Source organism: Rana temporaria, chromosome 3 (assembly GCF_905171775.1).
Source record: "Rana temporaria chromosome 3, aRanTem1.1, whole genome shotgun sequence".
Lineage (NCBI taxonomy): Eukaryota > Metazoa > Chordata > Amphibia > Anura > Ranidae > Rana > Rana temporaria.
In genome coordinates, this window is record NC_053491.1 from 492,700,892 (window position 1) to 492,727,618 (window position 26,727).

Sequence of the window (26,727 nt, forward strand, 5' to 3'; positions counted from 1 at the left end):
TAACTTTGAGCCTGGTTATTATGGGGAAAAAAAATGATATTCCATATATATATTTAATTGCATATTGCTAAAAACGCATCTAATTTAAAGTCCCCTCCCCCCTTCTATCCATGACAGATTCAACCTTAATTAATTCGGACTGATGCATTTTTTAACGAAACAAAATAAATAAAAACTAATTTCGGGAGTAACTAAATAAATTATTTTTTTGGATGAAAACAAAATTCCGAAACAAAATATTTCAGTGTGCACATGTCTATTAAATGTGCAGTAATGCACTGAAATATACTGCGTTAAAGGCACAGTAACGCACTGAAATATACTGCGTTAAATGTGCAGTAATGCACAGAAATGTAATGCGTTAAAAGTGCAGTAACACACTGAAATATACTGCGTTAAACGCACAGTAACGCACTGAAATATACTGTGTTAAATGTGCAGTAACGTACTGAAATATACTGCGTTAAATGTGCAGTAACGCACTGAAATTTAATGCGTTAAACACGCAGTGATGCACTGAAATATACTGCAATAAACGTGCAGTAACTAATTGAAATATACTGCGTTAAATGTGCAGTAGCGCACTGAAATATACTGCGTTAAATGTGCAGTAATGCACAGAAATGTAATGCGTTAAAAGTGCAGTAACACACTAAAATATACTGCGTTAAACGCACAGTAACGCACTGAAATATACTGCATTAAATGTGCAGTAACGTACTGAAATATACTGTGTTAAATGTGCAGTAACGCACTGAAATATACTGCGTTAAATGTGCAGTAACACACTGAAATGTAATGCGTTAAATGTGCAGTAACGCACTGAAATATACTGCGTTAAATGTGCAGTAACACACTGAAATGTAATGCGTTAAATGTGCAGTAACGCACTGAAATATACTGCGTTAAACATGGAGTAATGCACTGAAAATCAATGCACTGAAATATACTGCGTTAAATGTGCAGTAACACACTGAAATATACTGCATAAACTTGCAGTAATGCTCAGAAATAAACCTGATCTGACAAAACAAACGGACACTAAATTAAAAATAAATGGTGGTCACTACACTCTCACTGACTGAACTATCCCTAGATTCACACTAAACGTATTTTCTACACTGACAATAGAATCACAATAGCACACTACGGCCTGGATTTACAGACATCGGCGCATATTTATGCCACCGTAGCATATCTCTTTTACGCTACTCCGGCGCAGCGCACAGAGGCAAGCACTGGATTCACAAAGCACTTGCTCCCACTCGCTGTTAAAGATACGCTGGGTTTCCTCGGCGTAGGCCGGCATAGGTGGGCGTGAGCCATGCTAATGAGGGGTGACCCCATGCAAATGATGGGCCAAGCGTCATAGAAGTACTTAAAATGAACGGCGCATGCGCCGCCCCTTGGACGCATCCCAGTGCGCATGCTCAGAATCACGTCGGAACTACTCCCTTAGATACGACGGATCACTGCTCACGCCGTGAACGTAACCTACGCCCAGCCCTATTCACGTACTACGTAAACAACGTAAAATACGACGGCTGTGTTCCCTGGTCCATACCTTAGCATGAGTTGCGCCTCATATATGGGGAATAACTTTACGCCGGACGTACGACTTACGCAAACCGCGGGGTGGTTGCCGGGTGCAACTACGTTTGTGAATCGGCGTATCTCCCTTATTTGCGCATAGAAAATCTATGGGAGCGGCAAAAGCCGCCCGGCGTAAATATGCGCCCACGATACGACGGCGTAGGCAAGTTACGTCAGTCATAGGAAGGCGTATCTAGTTTTGTGGGCACGGCGCACAGATACGACGGCACATATTTACACTTACGCGGCGTATCTCAAGATACTTCGGCGTAAGTGCTTTGTGAATCCGGGTCCATCTGTCTAGTAGCACTGAACAGAGCCCTGTTCTATCTCTCTCCATGGCGATATTGCACAGCAAATGGCCACTATGGGGAGAATATTTTGGAGTGGGACTAAGCGCAATGAGCCATGATTGCGCTTAGTCCCACTTAGCAAGTGTCTATTTCCTGGTATTAAATCACACCTGAGTTAAATGTATTTATATTCATGTTCTTATTAGTGCTTGCAGTACCTTTCCCTCTACTAGGTGTGTCAGAGGGGCTAATGGGTGTTCTTCAAGTTGAGTTGCAGAACAGAGAACCCAAATTATCTATTACACTTACTGGATATGATTCACAAAATTTCCCAAACATTAGGGGAACCAATGCAAATCAGACACCAGTTATTTCCAGTTCTACTGGTTCCTGTGCCACAGTCCCTGAATTGCAGCTAAGCAGGTTCATAGGATATCCAACCTTTTACAAACATTACCAGAGCCCTTATTCTGTGTCCTGAAGTGTGCTATCCATTCACCGCAGCAGAGACCTCTCCTAAAAATGCAGCCCCATTCACCGCAGCAGAGACCTCTCCTAAAAATGCAGCCCCATTCACCGCAGCAGAGACCTCTCCTAAAAAATGCAGCCAGGCCTCCATATCTGAGGTCTTACCTGTCGGTAGGCAGATTTGAAGTTGAGTGCGCACCTGGGTGTTGGGTGGCATACGGTTACAAAAGAAGATTGGGGCCATATACTGTATATCAGGGATCCTCAAACTACGGCCCTCCAGCTGTTGCGGAACTACACATCCCATGAGGCATTGTAATGCACTGACAGTCACAGACATGACTGGGCATGATGGGAATTGTAGTTCCTGAACAACTGGAGGGCCGTAGTTTGAAGACCCATGCGTATATACACATTGGATTCAGTAAGCAATTGCGTCTGCGTATCCATAGATACGCAGCGCAATTGCTTAGTTGCGCCGGCGTATCGACTGCTCCTGATTCAGGAAGTTAGATACGCCGACTGCAGCCTAAGATATGACTGGCATAAGGCTCTTATGCCGTCGTATCGTAGGCTGCATTCGTACGCTGGCTGCTAGGTGGCGTTCCCGTAGTGGTCAGCGTAGAGTATGCAAATTGTATACTCACGCCGATTCACAACCCTACGCGCGCCCGCCGTACGCATTTTACATCGTTTACGTTCGTCGGGTTCCGCGTATTAGCAGGGGCAGCCAATACTAAGTATACCCGTCGTTCCCGCGTCGCGATGTTTGAAAATTACATTGTTTGCGTAAGTGAATCGTGAATGGCGCTGGACGCCATTTACATTCATGTTGCGACGTCATTTGCCGCAATGCACGTCGGGAAAGTTTCCCGACGGAGCATGCGCACTACGTTCAGCGCGGGAACGCGCCTAATTTAAATGATCCACGCCCCCTACGGGATCATTTAAATTACGCGCGCTTACGCCGGCCATTTTTACGGAGCGCCCGCGCAAATTACGGAGCTACTGCTTCGTGAATGAAGCGTAGCGCACGTAATTTACGGAGGCGTAGCGTAAAAACAGTACGCTGCGCCTCCGTAAGAAGGCGCAAATCTACCTGAATCCACCCCATTTACTTCAAGCATTTTCTTGCACTGTTCACATTTTACTTGGACTGATTTTGCACCGTGAACTTTATTGATTTATCGTCTTTGGACACTTTTTGATGAATTTATTTATTGATCTAAAAACACTGAGAAAGCCGACTTTGTGAAAATAATATTTGTGTCATTCTCAAAACTTCTAGCTTCTCTCACAATAAGGGCTACCGACTCTAACAATGGTGATGTCTAGTGGACAATTCGGGGAATTACACCAAGCACCCTTGTGCCCCTACCCTACAGCTGTGCTGCTATCTAAAGTTCTCGTGTTCCCAGAGTACCCCAGCCAAAACCTGCTTCATAGTCGGCTTAGATTTAGCCAATGAGAGTCGTAGCTAAAAGCAGTTCATCCGAGACTAAACATTGTCGTATTTTCTGCTTTTTCTGTTTCTTTAGATGTTTGCAACAAGAAGACAAGATATCCCTCCACCATTTAATCGGGACTTGATGAATACCCCAACGTCTTTCCAGACTCCGACTATCGTATTACCCTCTACTTCATCACCTTTTCCCACAACCCCCCTTTCCACATCCCGCTCTATGCCACCTATTTGCCCATTGCCCTCTGCCCATTCTCCTGCTTCCAAACCTCCCACAACCTCCCTGGAAATCACTGGCTGCTCCCTGAAGTGCCTGATCAATGACCGAGACCTGAACCTATTGGAGCGTCTGGGGGGCGGTTGCTTTGGGGTGGTCAAGAGAGGGGAATGGAGGATTTCCAAAGGAAGAACAGTGAGTATTCCCTTCCTTTATCGTTACTAGTTCTCTGAGGTCTCTGCCCCCCCATCATGTTCTGTCTCAATCATCTACTACATCTTTACAGGTGGGTGTTGCTGTGAAAATCCTCCATGCAAACGCCAACTGTGACCCTGAAGCCCTTCAGGATTTTCTGCGGGAAGTGAATGCCATGTACGCCTTGGAACACCCACATCTCATCCGACTCTATGGAGTGGATCTTACACAACCAATGAAAATGGTGAGTGAGTGACACTCAACTTACTGGGGTAACTGGGAGAGAGTTAGGTTTGGTTTACACAAAACGTGGCATTGGACGCGGTTTATTAAAGCTCTCTGAGTAGCAATCAAAGCTCCTTTGATAAATAAAATGGTCACCTTACAGTCCTGGTCACAGGTTGTGTTTGCTTTGCTGTAAAAATTATACCCCCATGTCGCTTTCTTGGTGCTTCAAAGTGTCTCCAAAGCCTCCATAGAAGTCTACGATAGAGCTTACCCACAACATTTGAGAAGCCTTTTTTCCTAGTTAGCTTTGCTTTGTTTTGGAGGTACTGCAGGTATGAGATATCCCAGGATGCACTGGGAAACCGACCTATGAACCTGAAAGATGACACTTTCGGTTCATGTGTATATATTATGGAAGTGTCTGGTGCAGACGTCACATCTGGTGCACAGTGTGGAGCAGCAGAAAGGTGAATGGGATCTGGACCAGAGCAGAGCAACTAGCAGACCGCACACGTAGTGTGCAACATGGGAACGCTATAGTCAGGCCCGCACTGGCCATAAGGCATACAGGGCATATGCCCGGTGGGCAACGGCAGCCCGCGGGCCGCATGTCACGTCTCCCCCAGTGCACTCTCAGCTGCGAGTCGGAGCCGCACTCGAGTGACAGTGACACCAGTTGGCACATTAGGGGGCCGGGACCTGCAACGATCCCCTTCTCTCTGGTATGGTAGCCGCGGCTCTGATCAGTCTCAGCTGTCTCACACAGCCGAGCAGAGTGAAGTTGCCTCCCCCTCCTCCTTTATGTCTACACAGGGGCAGGGGACCCCGACATGCAGTCATTATGGTTCATAATGGGTTTGAATGGGGGGGTCTGTATTGTAGGGGGGGTTCTGTATTGTAGGGGGGTCTGTATTGTAGGGGGGTCTGTATTGTAGGGGGGGTTCTGTATTGTAGGGGGGGGGTCTGTATTGTAGAGGGGGTCTGTATTGTAGAGGGGGTATGAATTGTAGGAGGTATGTAATGTAGGGGGGCTGTATTGTACAGGGGGGTCTGTAATGTAGAGGGGGTCTGTAATGTAGAGGGGGTCTGTACTGTAGGGAGGGGGTATGTACTGTAGGGAGGGAGTCTGTACTTTAGGGAGGTCTGTGTAATATGCAGGGGGTCCAGAACTGTTAGGGGGGTGTCTGTGTAACAAACTGTGGGGGGCTGTGTAATGTAAAGGGGTCCAGAGGTGCAGTGCTATGTAATGTAAAGGGGTCCAGAGGTGCAAGGTGCTGTGTAATGTAAAGGGGTTCAGAGTTGCAGGGTGCTGTGTAATGTAAAGGGGTCCAGAGGTGCAAGGTGCTGTGTAATGTAAAGGGGTCCAGAGGTGCAGGGTGCTGGAACCCCACATCCCATCATTAACTGCCGCCATGAAGCGCCGCCGCCGCGCCCCCCCCCCCCCCCCCCCCCCCGGGCTGCTCATTCTAAAATGCCTGGGCCTATTTTTTATCCCAATACTCATAACCAATGAGACCAAATAGACAACCCAAACTTTTAGAAAAAAGCACTGTACCACAGGAAAATAATTAAAATGCCATTCCTTGCTAAAAGCATGGAAGTTTATTGATTGAACAAGGGCATACAGAGGCAAGGGATGGTGTTAACCCAATGGAAATACCTGTAGGCGGAAGCTGCAAGAGTGACAGGGTGGCTCCTGCTATTAATATCCGGATATTAATATCATATGTCAGCTTGGACTGTGAGACAAAGGTTGTGCACAGCCAAACTCCCGGGATGGAAGGGAGATCTGTGTCCTAGCACAATGACCCACTGAGGGGGGGGGGGTGTTGGTGAGGTTGGCTCATGGGTGTATGGGTTGGCCGCCTGGAGATACCAATGCAGGTAGAACTGGCAGGGCCTGGTGGCTGTGTAGCGTGATCCATCGCCTAGGGATGTTATCACAAACTGGGCAGAAGTGGAGCCCGACGGCCACAAGCTATGGGCAACGCTGGGAAGGAGAGCCAAGCCAGAGACCACTGTGCCCAAGAAACGTGAAGAGCCAGCTGCAAAGACTAAAAAAGGACAATAAGCCCCTTCTTCAGGTCATAGAGAGCTGGCTGAAACTAGCAATGTCACATGTGGTATGCAGCGTGGGAGCAATATAGCGGGAGCAGAGTGGCTACCATAGAGAGAAGAGGATCAGCAAACAAGAGGATCAGCAGAGCTGGGGGTTACTACTGAGTGGGGGATGAGCAGAGCTGGGGGTTACTATTAAGTGGGGGAACCACAGAGTTGGGGGCTACTATTGAGCGGGGATCAGCAAACCTGGGGGCTACTACAGCAGAGCTGTGGGTTACTACTGAGTGGGGAGATCTACTGAATGGGGCATCAGCAGAGCTGGGGGTACCACCCAACAGGGTATCTGCAGAGCTGGGGGTACTACTCAACAGGGTATTTGCTGAACGAGGGTACTAATAAGCTGGGGATCGGTTGAACAAAGGTGCCAATGAGCTAAGGATTTGCTGAACAGGGGTACTACAGAACACATATAGGGCATTTGCTAAGCTTCATTAAAGCTTCAAAAAAGCATCACAAACACATCTTAGAAGCATATTGAAATGGTAGGCGCTTTAATGTGTGTTAGGCCCCGTACACACGCCCGAACATGTCCACTGAAACTGGTCCGCGGACCAGTTTCCGCGGACATGTCCGACCGTGTGTACGGCCTAGCGGACAGGTTTCCAGCGGACAAAAGTTTCTTAGCATGCTTAGAAACTTGTCCGCTGGAAACCTGTCCGTCGGACGTGTCCGATGGTTAGTACGATTCATCGGACATGTCCGCTGGTTATGACGTATAACCAGCGGCCCGAAATCCCGCGCATGCTTGGAATTGATTTGACGCATGCGTGGAAGCATTGAACTTCCGTGTTAGAGAACGTCGGTGTCTTCTACGTCACCCCATTCTCTGTCCGCGGGGATTTTGGTCCGATGGTGTGTACACACATCAGACCAAAAGCTCCCAGCAGACATGTCCGATGAAAACGGTCCGCGGACCATTTTTATCGGACATGTCTCCTCGTGTGTACAAGGCCTTAAAGTTGAAGCAAGTGTAAGTGAGCCCTAAATGTAATTTACACAAGAGAGGCCCAAATACAGAAGGAACATCAACCCCCCCCCCCCCCAATCATAATGACATCCTCCTGTAGGGTGACACAGAAAGGGAGTCCTGTGTATCCCTCTGAATGGTCACAAAGGTATTATGTATATACTGTATCTGTATCATTTGGACTTTCTTTTCTATCTTTGTGTCTCAGGTCACAGAGTTGGCCCCGCTCGGATCCTTACTCGATCACCTGCACTCTTTTGATGGCGTGTATTCTCTGCAGCTCTTGTGGTTATATTCCAACCAAATTGCCTCTGGGATGAGCTACCTTGAGGCATGCAAGTTCATCCACAGGGATCTGGCAACTCGGAATGTATTGGTGGTCAGTGAAAAGACGGTAAAGATCGGGGATTTTGGATTGACGAGGATCTTGGCGACAAATGCTGATCATTACACCATGTCTCCTCACCGAAAGATACCCTTCGCATGGTGAGGATGGAATTCAGCACATAGTTGGGTAGTAGAATCGAGTGAAGGATCTGTCCTCCTGTTGTGAGGAGTAAGATGCTAACCAAATCTAAGGTTGGGTTCTGTTTGGAAAGTCTTAATCACTGATCAGTCCGTTATTTTCCCTCTGTGTTGTAGGTGTGCTCCGGAGAGCTTGAAGTTTGGCAAGTTTTCACACTCAAGCGATGTCTGGATGTTCGGGGTCACCATGTGGGAGATGTTCACCTATGGACAAGACCCTTGGCTTGGCCTAAATGGGAAACAGGTAATGTACCGATCCTGTGGAGCAGTGGTCTGCATATCGTGGCCTTCCTTCTCCTGGCTCTTGGGGCACTATTCCTGCTACTGACACCAATAGTGGGACATAATTCCTCTCAGTGACACCAACAGTAGGGTACTATTCCTCCCATTAGTGCCATTTGTTCTGTTCTCGCTACACGTTTGCCCCTGGCGTGTATGTAGCTTAACATACAGTTTAAACCTTCAATCCTAAAATAACCAGACTGTCTGTAACTTTGGATCTTATTTACAATGAACAGGTGGTGGCCATATAAAAATAGGATGTACACGTGCGTGGATGTATGGTGAAACTAAAAATAAACAGATAAATGAATATATAGGAATTACATGAACACAAACAAATGCCCATTAAGTATACAGGTAAATAATCTTAAGCATACCAGCGATGCTGCCTTAGAAGGACCAGGATTTTTCTCAGGAATAGGGATGAGCTTCGTGTTTGAGTCAAACTCATGTTCAACTCGAACATCATATGTTCGATCGTTCGTCGAAATCTGAACGTTACGGGCCGTTTGCGCCGAATTCGAGTGGCATGTCACAGCCCATAATTCACTGCGGCATCTCAGTGCATTGCTGGCTAATGATTGGCCAAGCATGCACTATGACCCGCATGCTTGGCCAATCACAGCTTGCAAAAAATGGAGAGCTTTTTCTACCACTGTTCAACAATGGCATGTAATTACAATTCTTGATATAATAGTTCACACAGCAGGTCGTTCCAGCGCCCACCAAGACTAATTGTGAGGGCTTACAGTGTTGTGGCAACACCAACACCTAGGGGCCAAATTTCTGCAGAGTATATACGGCAGGCCCCTACTTTCAAACATCCAACTTACAAACAACTCCTACTTGCAAACATAAGGAGACAACAGGAAGTGAGAGGAAATCTACCCCTAGAAAGAGAAATTCTCTTCTGTAAGAGGCGTCTCCTGTCCACTGATGCTTTATCACCAATCCTTGTTTCACAAAAAAACCCACATTTTCTAAAAATAATTTGTCTTTGGGACAGAAAGTAAGGTGCAATCTTCTGAACAGATGCACACAGACAGCAAAACAAATGTTACAGGGGTGATAACCCTTCTCTATGTTTTCAGAAAAGCTTAAAAATAGATTTTTTTGGCTGGAGCTACACTTTAAAGAAGTAACAGTTCAAAATTACGAACAGATTCTACTTAACAACAAACCTACCGTCCCTGTCTTGTTTGCACCGCCTGTATACTGCTGTTCAAAGTATATAGGGCCAAAGGGGCTTGTAATGACCTGGGGGGGGTGGGGGGCAGAGAAACCCATGCTATTTTTCTCAATGATTTTCATCCATATTGCAGGGACCAAACATTACATTAAAGCCGCAAGCAGTTTTAAATGACTTTTTTCTTATATAAATGATATTTTGTGCAGGGACAGTTCTAAACACGGGAAACATGCGCCACTTCACAGGCATACTATAGACACCCCCCATGTAGGATATTTAAAGGAATTTTTCATTTTTTTTTTTCACTTTAAGCATCATTAAAATCACTGCTCCAGAAAAAACGTGCGTTTTTAAAACTTTTTTTTGCATTGATACATGTTTCCTGGGGCAAGACCCGGGTCCCCAAACCGGTTTTAGGACAATAACTTGCATATTAGCCTTTAAAATGAGCACTTTTGATTTCGAACGTTCGAGTCCCATAGACATCAATGGGGTTCTAAAGTTTGCGCGAACGTTCGGTCTGTTCGAAGGTTCTGGTGCGAACCGAACGGGGGGGGGGTGTTCAGCTCATCCCTACTCAGGAACATGTGGTGTAGGCTTAGCTGGCTCCCCTACAGTCTGTCCCAGTGGAGAAGATGAAAGAGAGTTGTAATAGGAAGTGGAGCTAGTTCCCAGTGATATGACAGGAAATGTGTATTAACCATAGAACACTGCCCATCCATAGTCTTTTGTTAGAGTGGCATCTAGTGGACAATGTTGGTATTGCAAGTCCAGAAGATATTTTTCCTGATGCAGGCATGACACCATTGATAGGGCTCTATTTCTCCTGCTACTGACCTCAGGTGCTATAAAAAAAATATATAGTGCCACTGACTACCAAGCCTGAGGCATTGCTTACTCCCACTGGTCAGAATCTGCCCCCCCCCCCCCAAACAAAAAAAAATCTGAAAGGACAGTAAACTGCTCCCTGGTTTAGAAAGTTTGGAGCATTAGGCTGTAGAGTACCACCAATCACCTTCCCAGTCGTTGGTAACTGTCTCCATTTCTCCAGATTTTAGCTGCAATTGAAAGAGATTCTGAGCGGCTGGAGTGCCCCGAAGATTGTTCTCCTGATTTGTACAATGTGATGATGAAATGTTGGGCATACATACCGAAAGAGAGACCAAATTTTACCTCTATCATCAGCCTTCTGCAAGAGGTGAGTGACTTGTCAATTGTATCAAAGAGATCTGTTTTTAATATCATCTTCTAATTCTGAAAGGACTGCCCATGAACTGTCTGCAATGTTTCCCTGGTGTGTACCCTTGTAGGGATCCAGGGGCATGGGCGTAGCATAAGGGGTTGCAGGGGTCACAATCGCAAACCCCACCCCTAGCTCCAGGGGGCCCCTGCAGCCTCCCTGTCATATTATCATATCCTCCACAAAGTCCATCTCCGATCTGCCCAAGGGCCCCACAGCCACGTTCCAGTACTGAGCTTCCACTTTGCCTTCCACAGTCCACACCCCTCCATTGTCATTGGCAGGGGACAAGCTGTGAGCCATTTCCTGAATGAGGAGGAGCACAGGGTGAGAACAGCCCAGGGGCCAGGTCACATTTTGCATCGGGGCCCACAAGCTTTAAGCTATGCCTCTGTCCAGGAGAGCCTCTTTTTTTGTATACATACATATTTTCCTCTACCCTATCATGCAATGGACTCGGAAGACTATCACCATTTTTGGCCTTTACTCCTCGGGGGTCTGTCTTTAACTTTGGCCTCCTCTCTCATTATAAATACATCTGGATCATCTGTCTCTGTTATCGCCTTGTGCTTTGGTCTGCAATACAGTACCTTGTACAATGTCCCGGCTCAGCAGCGGCGATATTGGCCGCCAGCGACCCCCGTCATGGGAGGCAGCGCCAAGCTCTGACACTCCTCCCGCTCGCCGCCCCCAATGGATTCCTATGGATGCGCTGCATCTCGTGGGGGAGGCGAGCACGAGAAGCACAGCCTCGCAGCTGCGAACTCCAGCGCGGTCCCATCGCGCTGGAAATACAAAATCGGCGGCAGGTACTGTAGATCTAGGAAGTGATTGACCTCTGCTTTTACCTCTGCTGGTGATCTTTCTTCTTTTAACCAGTTCAGCCCCGGAGGATTTGGCTGCCCAATGACCGGGCCACTTTTTGCGATTCGTCACTGCGTCACTTTAGCTGACAATTGCGCGGTCGTGCGACGTGGCTCCCAAACAAAAACTAACAAAAAATGAACTCTCCCATTCCCATTAACTTTAGCGTAGTGCCCATACTGAAAGTAAGGGGGCGCTACATAAAGTCTCAATTTCTGTAATTTCCTCAGTGCTGCACTCCAATACTACTCCTTACTCCTTACATGACCTCTCTTGATAGTTTCTCATTTAATAGAAATCTTCTTAATTCTACAGGCGAAACCTCTTGAGGTGCGACTTCTGGAGGAAGTTAACAATTCCTCCTCTCTGCCCCTGGATCCCGGGGATGTCGTCACTATCATTGAAGTTGGGTAAGGAAAAAAAAATTGTTCTCTGTGCCCATGTACCTCCATCCACCATTCACCTCCCAGCTAAGAACTGGTCATCAGTCATCTTCTAACAATGAATTATCTGTCTTCCCACCATATATTATCAATGTTTCCTTGCTGAACATTCTCGATCCATTCATCGTTCACTATCTTCCATATATGGTCAACTATTCATGATCCGTCTACTTCAGTGGTTCTCAACCTGGGGGATCGGGACACCCTCGAGGGTTGAATTACAGTTTGTTAGGGGTCACCGAATTCTAGGCTGTTACTGAAGCCCGCACCGCTCTCCCAGGCTTTTTCGTGGCCGCCCAGCAGGGCTGTCCCTGGAGCCCACAGCCGCCCACTCAGCCTCTTTGCAGCAGCCGATTCAGTTCACGGCATGGGTGGGAGGAGAGACTAGAGGACTGCTGACTGGTGAGGAATGTGAAGTGGGAGGAGCCGGAGGAGACCCTATCTCCTGATTTCGGCATAGGTGTCACTGCTGGCGAGACACCACATAGCTGGAGACACAGTGAGTGACTCTACCAGGCTGTGATTAGAGTTGCCATTAAAAGTCCCCACTACAGTTCTCAGATTAGCAGATAACCTTGATCAAGAGCACCCAAGATGGCTGATCAGAACTCCCCCAGCACTGCCACTCATCCCAACTCCTCACCAGCACTGCAAATCATCACAACTCCCCATCAGCACTGCCACTCATCCCAACTCCCCGCCAGCACTGCCACTCATCCCAACTCCCCGCCAGCACTGCCACTCATCCCAAATCCCCGCCAGCACTGCCACTCATACCAACTCCCCGCCAGCACTGCAACTCATCCCAACTCCCCGCCAGCACTGCCACTGATCCCAACTCCCCGCCAGCACTGCCACTGATCCCAACTCCCCGCCAGCACTGCCACTGATCCCAACTCCCCGCCAGCACTGCCACTCATCCAACTCCCCGCCAGCACTGCCACTCATCCCAACTCCCCGCCAGCACTGCCACTCATCCCAACTCCCCGCCAGCACTGCAAATCATCCCAACTCCCCACCAGCACTGCCACTCATTCCAACTCCCCGCCAGCACTGCCACTCATCCCATTCCCCCCGCCAGCACTGCCACTCATCCCAACTGCCCACCAGCACTGCAACTCATCCCAACTCCCCGCCAGCACTGCTACTCATCCCAACTCCCCGCCAGCACTGCCACTCATCCCAACTCCCCACCAGCACTGCCACTCATCCCAACTCCCCGCCAGCACTGCCACTCATCCCAACTCCCCGCCAGCACTGACACTCATCCCAACTCCCCGCCAGCACTGACACTCATCCCAACTCCCCGCCAGCACTGACACTCATCCCAACTCCCCGCCAGCACTGCAACTCATCCCAACTTCCTGCCAGCACTGCAACTCATTCCAACTCCCCGCCAGCACTGCCACTCATCCCAACTCCCCAGCAGCACTGCTACTCATCCCATTCCCCCCACAATCCTCCCCACCAAAGAGTAAGAGAAGGAATAGAATTAGAGAATACGTGGAAGGGTGAGGAAAAGAGGGGGAGGAACAAAGGGAAAGAAAGAATAAAGCCCTGTACACACGGCCGGGAATCTCGTCAGGTAAAAAAACATTGGTTTTCCTGACGAGATTCCTTGCAAGCTTTCCTTGCTCGCCGAGTGTACACACGGGCCATTCAAAAGAACCGCTGTTCTTTTGAATGGCAAGAACACGATGAGTCATCGACTACGACGAGCATGACTGTTCCAGCTTTAGATTCTCTGGTGGCAACTATACTGTATATAAAAACCAACCCAGATACAGTGGAACCTCGGATTACGAGCATAATCCATTCCAGGAGAATGCTCATAATCCAAAGCACTCGCATATTGAAGTAAGTTTTCCCCATAGAAGTCAATGGAAACGAAAATAATTTGTTCCGCATTGACTTCTATGGCATGCAATACAGCATGTGGCCAGAGGTTGGGGGGGCACCGGAGAGCCTTGGAAACATTCGGAAAATCCCTGGGACATCTCGGCTGAACCGCTGTGCTCTGGCGCCCCCCGCACCTCAGGCCAAACGTGGTCCTACACCCCTGTGGCTTGAATCCTGCTAGTTTTGCAAGGAAACACTGGCAAACCGAGTCAGGATTTTCAAATATACAGTACTTGTATTGCGAAATGCACGTTAACCGCGTTACTCGCAATCCGAGGTTTCACTGTAGATGTTATTTTCAACAACATTTTTATATATTTTTTTGCACTAGTACTTTTACATTCCTCGTATTGTTACATAACACTTTTGTAAATTCCTTCCCAAAGGTTTGACTCTAAGCTCTGGAGGGGACAGAATAAGAGGACTCTTCAAATTGGACTTTTTCCCGCCAGTGTCATCTGTTCGGAGGACTTTAACAATGCCTGTAACTCTTTGCACTCGCCCAAGAGTCTGGAGAAGCTTTCTCTTAGGAATGAAGACTCACAGAAAGAGTAAGTCTCTTGCCACCTCTGAGTAAAGGAAGTGACAGTACTTCTCACGTACTCACCAGTTCTTGCTTTTTTCAGCATGAGAGCCAAGGCAAAGGAAGATCGAAGAAGATGTGGTCCTAGAGGTGTAATGCTGCGTCGATGTAAGTGTCTCTGTGTGGTGAACATTGGCCCTTCCCATCTCCTCGCCTCTTCTTTGCACGTCTTCCCTTCTTTCCTTTCTCCTCGCCTTACCTTCATCAGTTATAATAAATTTTTATCTTCTGTGATGGACCCCCGTACTCATGATGAGTCTGTCCGCCGTATCGCTCCTCTGTCCGGTACCACACACGCAAGACCCCCTTAGCTTTCCCATTCTCTAGTCGTTGCTCAGTGTAGGTAAAACATCAGACAGTTTATTAGAACCAGAATATAAGTCTTATATACAGTTGAGGAGGAGGAGGTTCTTACCTCCTACTACTCTAATGCCCCGTACACACGGTCAGATTTTCCGACAAGAAAAGTCCGATGTGAGCTTTTGGTCGGAAATTCCTACCGTGTGTAGGCTCCATCTGACTTTTTGCTGTCGGAATTTCCGCCCAAAAAAGTTTGAGAGCTGGTTCTCAAATTTTCAGACGGAAAAAAATCATATCGGAAATTCCGATGGCCTGTAGCAATTCCGACGCATGCTCGGAAAAAATTTGACGCATGCGCGGAAGCGTTGAACTTCATTTTCTCGATTCGTCGTACTGTTGTACGTCACCACGTTCTTGGATGTTCAGAGAGCTTTTGTGTGACTTTGTGTATGCAATCCAAGTTTGAGCGGCATTCCGTCGGAAAAACCATCCAAGGTTTTTCCGGCTGAAAATCCGATCGTGTGTACACGGCATAACAATACACAGAAACATAAATTAACATGAGCTAATTACAAATCCTTTAGACCAGAGGTCTCCGGATTCGGCCCTTTGCTTGCCTTTATCTGACCCTTGGGGCATCATTCCATCCACTGACACCAACAATGGGGCATATGGAGCATTACCAAAAGGGCACAGTACCTTCAATTGACACTAATGATGGGCCACTATTCCTCCCACTGACACCAATTATGGGCCACTATTCCTCCCACTGACACCCACGATGGGCCACTATTCCTCCCACTGACACCAAGGATGGGCTACTATTCCTCCCACTGACACCCACGATGGGCCACTATTCCTTCCACTTACACCAATGATGGGGCGCTATTCCTCCCACTGAGACCAATGATGGCCCACTATTCCTCCTACTGACACCAATGATGGGGCGCTATTCCTCCCACTGACACCAATGATGGCCCACTATTCCTCCCACTGACACCCACGATGGGCCACTATTCCTCCCACTGACACCAAGGATGGGCCACTATTCCTCCCACTGACACCAACAATGGGCCACTATTCCTTCCGCTGACACCAAAGATAGGGCGTGGTTTACTCCCAGTGGACACCAGGACATTTTCTACTCCCACCAGCCCTAGACGGGACCTCCTAAAGTCTGAAGGACAGTAAACTGGCCCTTTGCTTAGAAAGTTTGGAGACCCCTGCTTTAGACAGCCTAGGTGACTCATAGGCATGATCTTTGAGTTCCTAGCCTGGCTGTCTCCTAGCTCCCTAACTACAATACACATTATCATAAATCAACACAGAACTCCTTCACTCAATAGCAGAGTTAATTAACACGAACAACAATGGGTGAAAGACTTAGATCCCACACTAGCCTTATTTACAATAAACACATTATAGCAGGCAACAGACAGACAGGTGGCTGGAGTTGACATCAGCATCACTATTTCTAATATGACATATACAGGGTTCCCAGAGTCTGTGTGTCCTGGGGGGGGGGGACGGGACATGAACCCGAATCCAAAGTAACATTACATCAAGGGTCCCCAGGCATACATCTCACAAAGAGCACCGTTCCCCCAAATACCAGGGCCCATGATCGCAAGGCAAGAGGCTAGCATTCAGTCCCCTCCAAAATCCTCCGTCCCGGGTAGGTCTGTCACATTTTCCAACCTCTGTCATTAGTTCTGTTTATTTTGTTCAGCTTCTTCCATTCTTCTCACGTCTTCTCTCTCACATTTATCTGAATTGCACCTACAGGTATATCTAGAAGTCTGGAGAACATTCATGACTGTAAGGCAAAGGACAAGCTTCATAGCCAGCCCCCGCCTAAGCCCTGTAGACCAGATATGAATTGTATTGCACCTGCACCCCGTGTACTATCTGCAAGAAGACTGAGTGACCAGCCCCCACAGAATTTGGTGGAAAATCTAATGCCTCCTAAAACAACATCCTCCAAGGATAGGTTTCTGGCTGTGCCCACCATGCATTGCCCCAATCAGTTCTTGAACTCCAATAAGAAAAACAAGTTTCCGTCTAACCCAAATTTGGATCCAGGAGAGGCCCCGATTGTCACTAAAGTGACACAAGAATGTAAATCTCGAAGATGCAGCAGCAAAATGACTCACAGCGAACTGCTGAGAAAGATCAAAGAGGTGAGGACACCAAATGGGGTCTACACATTATTAAAAACATATGCAAGCTTTTTGGGCGGACAGGAGGAGGGGTGCTGTTGAAGGGAATGACATTAAATTAGCTTTGCAGGCCTGGAGTTCTGGTGTTAAGCACTCCTCTATCTCTCCTGGTGCCCCTTTGTCCCCTTTTGGCTCCCATGATTCCCCAAAGGTCTTCAGCCTGAAGCAGAGAGTGGCATGAGGATCTCAGAACCATGAAATTCAATGTGTAGGACATAAAAAGTGTCAGGCCTCGTACACACGACAGAGTTTCTCGGCAGAATTCGGCGAGAAACTCGGTCAAACCCGGATTCTGCCGAGAAACTCTGTCGTCTGTACACTTTTGGCCCGATGGAGCCGCCGAGGAACTCGTCGAGAAAATAGAGAACATGTTCTCTATTTTCTCGTTGTTCTATGGGAGAAGGCGGCCCGCCGAGCTCCTCGGCGGCTTCATCCCTGAGCTCGACGAGGAACTCGATGTGTTTGGCACGTCGAGTTCCTCTGTCGTGTGTACGAGGCCTCAGATTGGAGGAAAGATGAAAGAGAGATGGGTCAGAGAGGTCCCTTTGTCTCTCCTTAGCCAATCTACATGAAGTAGACCTTCAGGTATTGGGAGTCCTTCCTTTTTAAGATGCAACACCCTCCTTGATATTCTTCATCTAGATCAAGGGTGTCCAAACTTTTTTCAAGAGCCAGATTTAATGAAGTGAACATGCGTGAGGACCGACCATTTTGCCTGACATTCTTTGAACCATTAAAATTCGGTCTAATAAGTGTGTTCCTCCAAGGCTGCCCAACAAGAATTCTCTTGCCTTTGTGGTGATGGATATCTTTTGTGCCCCAAGAATCCCAGAGCGATGCTCAAGACTAAGGTTGAGCTTGGGCGTGTGTTAAGACCTGCAGTGGTTAAGGTACTGCGGCCTTCTTTCCGTCCCTCAATCGCCGAGCATAAGTGATTGTCGCTACCATAGATGGTAGGGGGATAGTGGAGATGAATGCAGTTTCCAAGATGAATGTTCCCCCCAAACATGAGCCAAGACTTCATGAAGGGTGTCCAGATCTACAATAGCTTTAATGAGAGGCAGGTCTTATATACAGCAAAAGGAATACTTGAAGTAATCAGATGAACAATGACAATCTCCTCACACAACATCATACAATGGTTTTACTAACGACCTCTAAGGAAACAGACGTCCTGTCTCCGATGTAATCCACATGTGTTAATTACTGGTCAGTTACCCCGACGAGGTGATGCAGAGATAAGCTCTTCTCACCTGCTAAACAATAGAAATTCACACAATGAATGCTTCTTGAGAGACAGACGAAAGTTCATTTACATGACACCGCAGACGATATTATCACAGCAAGCTCTGCCTGGGAGATATTGATATCAGTTAAGGAATAAACCAATTATCTCCAGGCAGAGAGCACCCCAAGTTTCCCAAAAGTTGGAGCACCCCTTTCCACACAAGGTATCCCTACAATTACATATCCCCTGATAGCTCCGATCTGGGGGACCAACATATCCAAATTTCACCCAGATCGGTCCAGGGGTTCTTAAAAAACAAACAGAACCTATGAGAAAATCCAGAATAAAGTCTATTTTCTTCACAGCGTGTTATTTGTATATACCGTATTTATCGGCGTATAACACGCACGTCGGTGTATAACATGCACCTTCACGTTGAGGGAAGTTTCAGGAAAAAAAATATTTTAAATAAATTAAGGACTGGGAAGCAAAATAAGGGTCAGTGCCCATCAATGCAGCCTCACATGTGGCATGAATGCAGCCTCACCATTGCCATCAGTGCAACCTGATCGATGCCCATTTGCAGCCTCGGAGGGAACAGGACGAGCACCAACAGTTTACTTACAGGGGAATCTCCGGTTTACTCTTTAATACAAAGTCCCACCACCAATCATAGAGTCGTCCAATGGCAGCCCAGGAGACAGGACTCCCTATTACAGAGGCAGCCGAGTAAACAAGAGATTCTCTTGTATATAATCTGATGGCGCTTGTCCCGCCCCCTCTGAGGCAGCGCCGATACAGTATATATATTTCATGACCCTGGGGGGATATATATCCAAATTACCAGAAAGGGCCACATTAAACCGGAACGCGGGCCTCAATTGGCCCGTGGGCCGGACTTTGGACATGCCGGATCTAGATGATTGGGTGTCTTGGTGAGCCTTCAGTACTTTGTACTTCGGTACATCAGTACTTTGTGGGTAGTGATGAGCTGAATGTTTTATAGAAGAAAAGTGTAACGGAATGGCCCGTGATACCCAGAGACTTTTGAAGGATGAGGGGGTACTCCTGTGCCAGTTTCACTAATGACTCTTGGGTCTAGGGTCATCATATGTCCAATATGGACATAGGATGACTGAGAAATGATATCATGAATTACATGAGATGGGACAATAATGATAATTCATGTATTGCAGGATTGCTTGAAATATTACAAGTTGTTAATTCTGACCCCAACAGGTCAATAGGAGAGTGACTCATTCAATGCGGTACATAGACTGTTGAGGTGCTAATTAAGTCTACCTGGCTGTAGTGATAAAAGCTTGCTGTGATTGCATTCTATTGTCTATTGTGCTAATTAAGTCTGCCTCTCAAGAACCTTTCATTGTGTGAAGTTCTATTGATGATAATATGTGTTGTGACTTAGCACCCTCTAAAGGTTAGACGTCTGACTTACGTCTACAAAGGAATGTGTATTGTGTAGCAGGTGAGAAGTTCCTTGTGTCATGCTGTGGGTGGAGTTGAGTCATTGTCCATATTTGGTTGCTAACTGTATAAGAAGAGCTGAGTTTATCATTAAAGTATTCATTTGTTTGGAACCAAAGAACAGAGCTTGTGTCTCGTTAGTCTGGAAAAATCCATATGGATCGTGTCTGCTGGATTGTGGAGTGTCGGATAAGCTGTCTTGGGTTGGTGGAATGGAATATCGTAAACGGTGTTAACCCCTGACCGTTACAAAAAGATTTGCCCCAGATTGGTCTTATCTACTGATGTTCTTCATCGGATGCTGGTCAACAGTCAGAATAGCTTAAGCTGCTACAATGGGCCTCTGATCCCTTTTTAATAAGGAAATAGATGTTTTCCAAGTGGCATGGCCACATGAGTATGATGCCTCATAAAGATATAGATCCCCCAGATCACTTTGATGCCGACAGATCCATAAATAATACGTCCAATAAAAGTCATTGGATCAACAGTAAAGTGAATTTATTTGTGACTGCTCCTCAGACACTGACCCAAAACAGCAGCCTCCATGTTCTTTTCATGACAGGTACACTTTAATGTAAGCGGTGCATTATCCAGGCACCAATGAAATCCTGGCCGATGCGGACATTCTGTATAATATCAATGTTCTACTTTGCTGCAGGTGGAAGATCAGATCCATGGCGTCACACCAGGGAAGTGCCATGAAGCCCTGCGATTCTTTGGAGGGGAGGTGACGCGAGCCGTCAAGCACTTAAAGGTGACAATTTCCTAATAAATAAGAAAACTGTTCAACTCATTGGTGAATGTAGATCGGAAGACGCTGACAAATGTCTCCTCTTTATCCTTGGTGGTTGGAACAAAGCTTTCTTCATGGAGTGTAAAACCATTTTCTTCATTAGAGGAATGGGAGTGAGTTTCTCACCATACACAACATTAGAATTACCCAAATATCTAAACAAAATCACACCCAATATTTAGTAGACCCTCATTTTGGGTGCCTATCCAAAGATTGGAACTGACCAGGTCGAGAATAGTTTGGAGGTTTGAGTACAATCTTGTGAGATATTACCTGGTGGCCATTGAGGACCTTCTATGAATACTAGTTTGCCAGGTTGGTTATAATACTTTCTGCATTACTAACCTAGAACCAGGGCTGGACTGGGACAGCAATTTTTCCCTGGACATCATCCAGACCGGCCAACTTTAATTTTGCAGTATATATACTGTTGGGGGGGGGGTGGAGGACACAGGGGGACACCATGGGGATGGAGGACACAGAGAGACATCGTGGGGGGTGGAGGACAGAGGGGGACAGTGTGGAGGCTGGAGAACAGAGGGGGACAGTGTGGAGGCTGGAGGACACCGTGGGGGGTAGAGGACACAGTGGGACAGCGTGGGGGCTGGAGGACAAGAGGGGGACAGCGTGGGGGCTGGAGTAGAAAGGGGGAACAGCGTGGGGGCTGGAGTAGAGAGGGGGACAGCGTGGGGGCTGGAGTACAGAGGGGGACAGCGTGGGGGCTGGAGTACAGAGGGGGACAGCGTGGGGGCTGGAGTACAGAGGAGGACAGCGTGGGGGCTGGAGGACATAGGGGGACAGCGTGGGAGCTGGAGGACACCGTGGGGGGTGGAGGACAGTGGGACAGCGTGGGGGCTGGAAGACAAGAGGGGGACAGCGTGTGGGCTGGAGGACAGAGGGGAACAGCATGGGGGCTGGAGGACAGAGGGGAACAGCGTGGGGGCTGGAAGACAAGAGGGGGACAGCGTGGGGGCTGGAAGACAAGAGGGGGACAGCATGGGGGCTGCAGGACAGAGGGGAACAGAGTGGGGGCTGGAGGACAGAGGGGAACAGTGTGGGGGCTGGAGTATAGAGGGGGACAGCGTGGGGGCTGGAGGACATAGGGGGACAGCGTGGGAGCTGGAGGACAGAGGGGGATAGCGTGGGGGGGAAACCTGAGAGTATCATGGGGCCTCCTGTTGGAGCCCGGGCCCCCTACATCTGTACTGGCTGCCTCTGCTCCCCCCTCCCCAGTGATGGCCATAGTACACAGCCTCACCTGATGCCTGCAATAAGACCTCTCCTGGCGCGCTGCTCTGTGCCGGCCCCTCCTCTCTTCTTGTCTGTCCCAGATGAAGTCATGTACAAGCACCTGGGTTGGACGGAAGGGAAGGAGGGGCCTGTGGGGAACAGCATGCTGTGAGATGTCCTATTGCAGCCGCCTCCAGTGCTAGTGTTGCAGCTGTCATGGGGCCCCACAGTGCCCATAGGTCAGTCCGTCCCTGCAGTACAGCAGTGCTCAAAGTAATGGCTGCGTGGGCCGTGCAGCTATTACTTTGACTGGATGTCACTCAAACCGGCCCACTAAGCCATCGGCCCACCAGGAAACTCCCGGTAGTCCCAATGGCCAGTACATGCCTGACAAGAACAAGTGTGGAGATCAGGAAAGTCTTTATCCATCATCTGTGTTCTTGGTCCAGGTTAATCAATGAAACCAATGGATCGGCATAATATCCCTGAAGGTACCAATATTAAATTAGCAATGAAAACTATTGGAAAATATAGCAAAAGGGAGCAGAAGATCCATAGATGGAAAATTTTAATTGGAGTTTGACACTTATAAGTTTGCTAGAGAAGCTTCTTGCTGACTGATACAGCCCTCCACCATACTGTGTTGCTTGGACACAAATGTCATGGGCCCTTAGCACCACCACCACCATGAAATTCAAGGTTAAATCTTTATAAAGACATTTCAGAGCAAAATCTAATTCCATACTAAGATCTAAAGTTATTATAAAGAATTGCAACTATATTGTTACTTAAGAAACAAGAGTTGCCTAGAAAGAAGAATCAATACACATTTAGGGGTAGAAGAGAATCTTTCACCAGAAGGTGGGGGTTGTCAGAAGGTTGCGTGATCAGATGATAGGGAGATTGAAAGGTGGAGGAAACAGAAGGTGGGGTTGTCAGGAAGTAGGGTCATCAGAAGGTGTTGTGGTCAGAAGGTGGGCATTGTCAGAAGGTGGTGTGGTCAGGAGCTGGGGTAGATGGAAGTAGTCAGAAGGTGAGGTGATCAGAGGGTGGGTGGGGAAGGGGGGCTAAAAAGGCAGGATTGTCAGGAGTTAGGGTCATCAGAAGGTGTTGTGGTCAGAAGGCAGGCATTGTCAGAAGGTGGTGTGGTCAGAAGGCGGGCATTGTCAGAAGGTGGTGTGGTCAGGAGCTGGGGTAGACGGAAGATGAAAGCGGTCAGAAGGTGAGGTGATCAGAGGGTGGGTGGGGGGGTAAAAAGGCAGGATTGTCAGGAGTTAGGGCCATCAGAAGGTGGGGATTGTCAGAAGATGGGGTGGTTAGAAGGTGGGATAGTCAGAAGGTCGTTTAATCAGAATGTGAGGGCTGTCAGATGGTAGGAGCAAAAACACAAACTTTCTCCTGTATCCGGGAGCCCAGTCACCAAATGGCACAACCAGAGCCTTCTAATGAAGTAGGGGGATGACTAAAGTCTTGCTGCCCTCCTCATAACAATGGGGGGTATTCTTGAGGCTGAAACTATAGAAAGAAAAGAAGGGCGCACCGATCTTGTGCTTTACCAATGGCAAGGTTTATTCATAAATATACAGATAAAATAACTACTCACAAACAAGCTTTAAAATATGGCTTAACAACCCTCCGGCAGTAGCGAATGATGTTTCTAGATGCCTGCGACCTGGGCCAGATGACCGGGGGAACCAGACGGCACCAATCACGGCTCATTTGCAAGGGCGGACCCTCTTCCTCAGAGCCACAGAACCACAGCAATAGGATACTATTGCTGTGGCTCTAAAGGAAGAGGGTCCGCCCTCGCAATGTGTAAGCCATCAGAAGGTGAGGGTTGTCAGCAGGTTGGGTGGTCAAATGGTAGGGGGATAATGAGGTAGGGTTTTCAGAAGTTAGGGTGGTCAGGAGGTTGGGTTATCAGACGGTTTGGTTGTCTGGAGGTTGGGTTGTCCGAAGGGGGGGATGGTCATAAAGTAGGGTGGTCAGAAGGCGAGGGTTGTCAGAATGTAGGGGGATCACAAAGGTAGAGTTTACAGAAGTTAGGGTGGTCAGGAGGTGGGGTTGTCAGACGGTTTGGTTGTCTGGAGGTTGGTTGTCAGAAGGGGGGATGGTCAGAAAGTGGGGTGGTCAGAACTGTAGGGTATCATGAGGTAGGGTTTTCAAAAGTTATGATGGTCAGAAGGTTTGGTTGTCTGGAGGTTGGGTGGTCAGGAGGGGGAATGGTCAGAAAGTAGGGTGGTCAGAAGGTAGGGTTGTCAAAAGGTGGGGCGGTCAGAAGGTGGGGTGGTCAGAAGTTGAGGGTATCATGAGGTAGGGTTTTCAAAAGTTATGATGGTCAGAAGGTTTGGTTGTCTGGAGGTTGGGTGGTCAGGAGGGGGAATGGTCAGAAAGTAGGGTGGTCAGAAGGTAGGGTTGTCAAAAGGTGGGGCGGTCAGAAGGTGGGGTGGTCAGAAGTTGAGGGTATCATGAGGTAGGGTTTTCAGAAGTTAGAAGGTTTGGTTGTCTGGAGGTTGGGTGGTCAGAAGGGGGGATGGTCAGAACGTAGGGTGGTCAGAAGGTAGGGTTTCAGAAGGTGGGGTGGCCAGAAATTAAAGGTACCATGAGGTAGGGTTTTCAGAAGTTAGGATGGTTAGAAGGTTTGGTTGTCTGGAGGTTGGGTGGTCAGAAGGGGGGATGGTCAGAAAGTAGGGTGGTCAGAAGGTGGGGTGGTCAGAAATTGAAGGTACCATGAGGCAGGGTTTTCAGAAGTTAGGATGGTCAAAGGGTTTGATTGGTATGTCAAAAGGTTGGGTTGTTATAACAACTCAACTTGGAGTCATCTTGAATTACAACCCCAGTGGGACTGATGGAACAAGTTGGAGGGAATTCTCAACCCCCCCATTAATGGGGAAAAGAGGTGTAAATTTCCGGTTCCATATTCACTACAGGAGAAATCCTTTGCACTTTGATTAACTGACTTATTATGACTATTTCATGGATTTCGAATTTATACAATTTATGCAACATTGTGCATGGTGAATGTGGGGCACCCTGGTACAGTATTTAATATGACAGATCCGTCACATTTTAATGGATGGTGGATTGTTATATGACAAATGGTGAAGTGGATTGCGTTTTTGTAGAATTGACATGTGAGGTTCTTCTCTGTGTATCATCGAATTTCTTCTTCTCTCTCTTCAGGTGGTTCATCTGTACAACATGAGCCAGTACAGTAAGGAGGAGTGTCGCCGAATCCTAGAGAACTTCAACTGGAACCTGGAAGCGGCTTCAAGCTACGTCCTGCGACATAGGAACCCTCGATAATGGGACTGAATGAAGGTTCTTCCCTTTATGCAGAACTATTCCGAATTCCTGAAGACCTAGAAAGGTGTCGAAGGTCAGGTCTCTAGGTACCGGGATTTACCATCACAGCTCTGACTCTACACACAAAGAAAGCTTCTGGATGCATTGGTTGACTTTTTTTTCCGAATTCTGATCTTGGCATGTTTTCAGCATCCCATCTGCCATTTTATTCACTCCTAACATCCCAGCACATTCGGATGCCGGTAATGAAGGAATTTCATTGAAGGAATTTCACTGAAGGAATTGCTTTGGCTGAAGAGTAAAATTGGGCAGCACCATGCGAAATGTTTTGTCTCAGCTTCATCTGAAAGACGTATCCAATTCGAGAGGAACCAGACTGTGCTTTCAGGCGTTCAACTTGGAAATGGCATGTTCTACATTTCAGAATGGTGTCACATTTATCGGTGGTGCTCTTGTGTTAGGACATCACGGAGGAATCATCGATGGTCAGCTTCCACTGAGGGTTTTCCTGTTATAGATTGCTTTATTGCTCATAGATCAACTGGCACTGCCATGTTGGGATTGGTGTAACACTACGCCTGTGGTTAGATTAACACTACATACCATATTGGGGTTGGTGTAACACTGTGCACCATATTGGGGTTGGTGCAACACTCTGTGCCGCTGTGTGGTTGGTGTGACACTGTGCCCCAGCTTAAGGTTGGTGTAACACTGTGCACCATCTTGTGGTTAGTTAAACACTGGGTGCCATCTTGTGGTTGGTGAAACACTGGGTGCCATCTTGTGGTTAGTTAAACACTGGGTGCCATCTTGTGGTTGGTGAAACACTGGGTGCCATCTTGTGGTTGGCGTAACACTTAGCGCCATCTTGAGGTTGGTGTTTTCCAAGTAGAGGAGTAACACCAACCATTACAGAGTAAGATCAACGTGTGACACATTGAATGTTACATAGTTACATTGTTACATAGTATAGTTACATTGTTACATAGTATAGTTACATAGTTACATAGTAGGTGAGGTTGAAAAAAGACACAAGCCCATCAAGTCCAACCTATGTGTGTGATTATATGTCAGTATACATTGTATATCCCTGTATGTTGTGGTCATTCAGGTGCTTATCTAATAGTTTCTTGAAACCATTAATGCCCCCGCTGAGACCACCGCCTGTGGAAGGAAATTCCACATCCTTGCCGCTCTAAAGCCCTGTACACACGGTAGGACTTTTGGCCAACCAACTTCAAAATCTGCAACTTTTCAAATTTGTCCGACCGTGTGTACGCTCCATCAGACCAACTTTTTCTGGTTTCATCCAACAAAAAGTTGGGTCTGCGAACGGACCAACTTTTCGGCAACAAAAGTTTGATGGTGCTTTGTGTGACCGTGTGTACAGCAATCCAACCAACTTTTGGACAAAGTGCAAATACGAATGCTCAAAACCAATGTTAAAAGCAAAAAACAATAGCAGAATAACTAAAGGGTGGCGGTAAAGAGCAGAAAAGAGCAAAAAAAAACATGTGATGTTAGGAAACTTTTAGAAAAGTTTGCAGAAAAGTCTGACTGTGTGTATGCTATGGGTGTGACCGGACAAATCAAT

At 47.5% G+C, this 26,727-nt stretch overlaps 1 protein-coding gene across 1 annotated transcript in view; it reads left to right on the forward strand.

The window, feature by feature from the left end:
- The window catches only part of LOC120933810 (activated CDC42 kinase 1-like), a 47,653-nt gene extending 21,508 nt beyond the window's left edge, over window positions 1-26,145 (forward strand). The window contains exons 2-12 of the mRNA XM_040347208.1: window positions 3,893-4,228; window positions 4,320-4,472; window positions 7,753-8,030; window positions 8,187-8,313; window positions 10,592-10,738; window positions 11,960-12,054; window positions 14,373-14,537; window positions 14,613-14,677; window positions 16,655-17,049; window positions 20,463-20,558; window positions 25,011-26,145. Coding sequence (XP_040203142.1) covers window positions 3,893-4,228; window positions 4,320-4,472; window positions 7,753-8,030; window positions 8,187-8,313; window positions 10,592-10,738; window positions 11,960-12,054; window positions 14,373-14,537; window positions 14,613-14,677; window positions 16,655-17,049; window positions 20,463-20,558; window positions 25,011-25,133 — 1,980 coding nt within the window. The 3' untranslated portion in view covers window positions 25,134-26,145. The remainder of the gene's footprint in view (window positions 1-3,892; window positions 4,229-4,319; window positions 4,473-7,752; window positions 8,031-8,186; window positions 8,314-10,591; window positions 10,739-11,959; window positions 12,055-14,372; window positions 14,538-14,612; window positions 14,678-16,654; window positions 17,050-20,462; window positions 20,559-25,010) is intronic.
- Window positions 26,146-26,727: the final 582 nt, after the last annotated feature.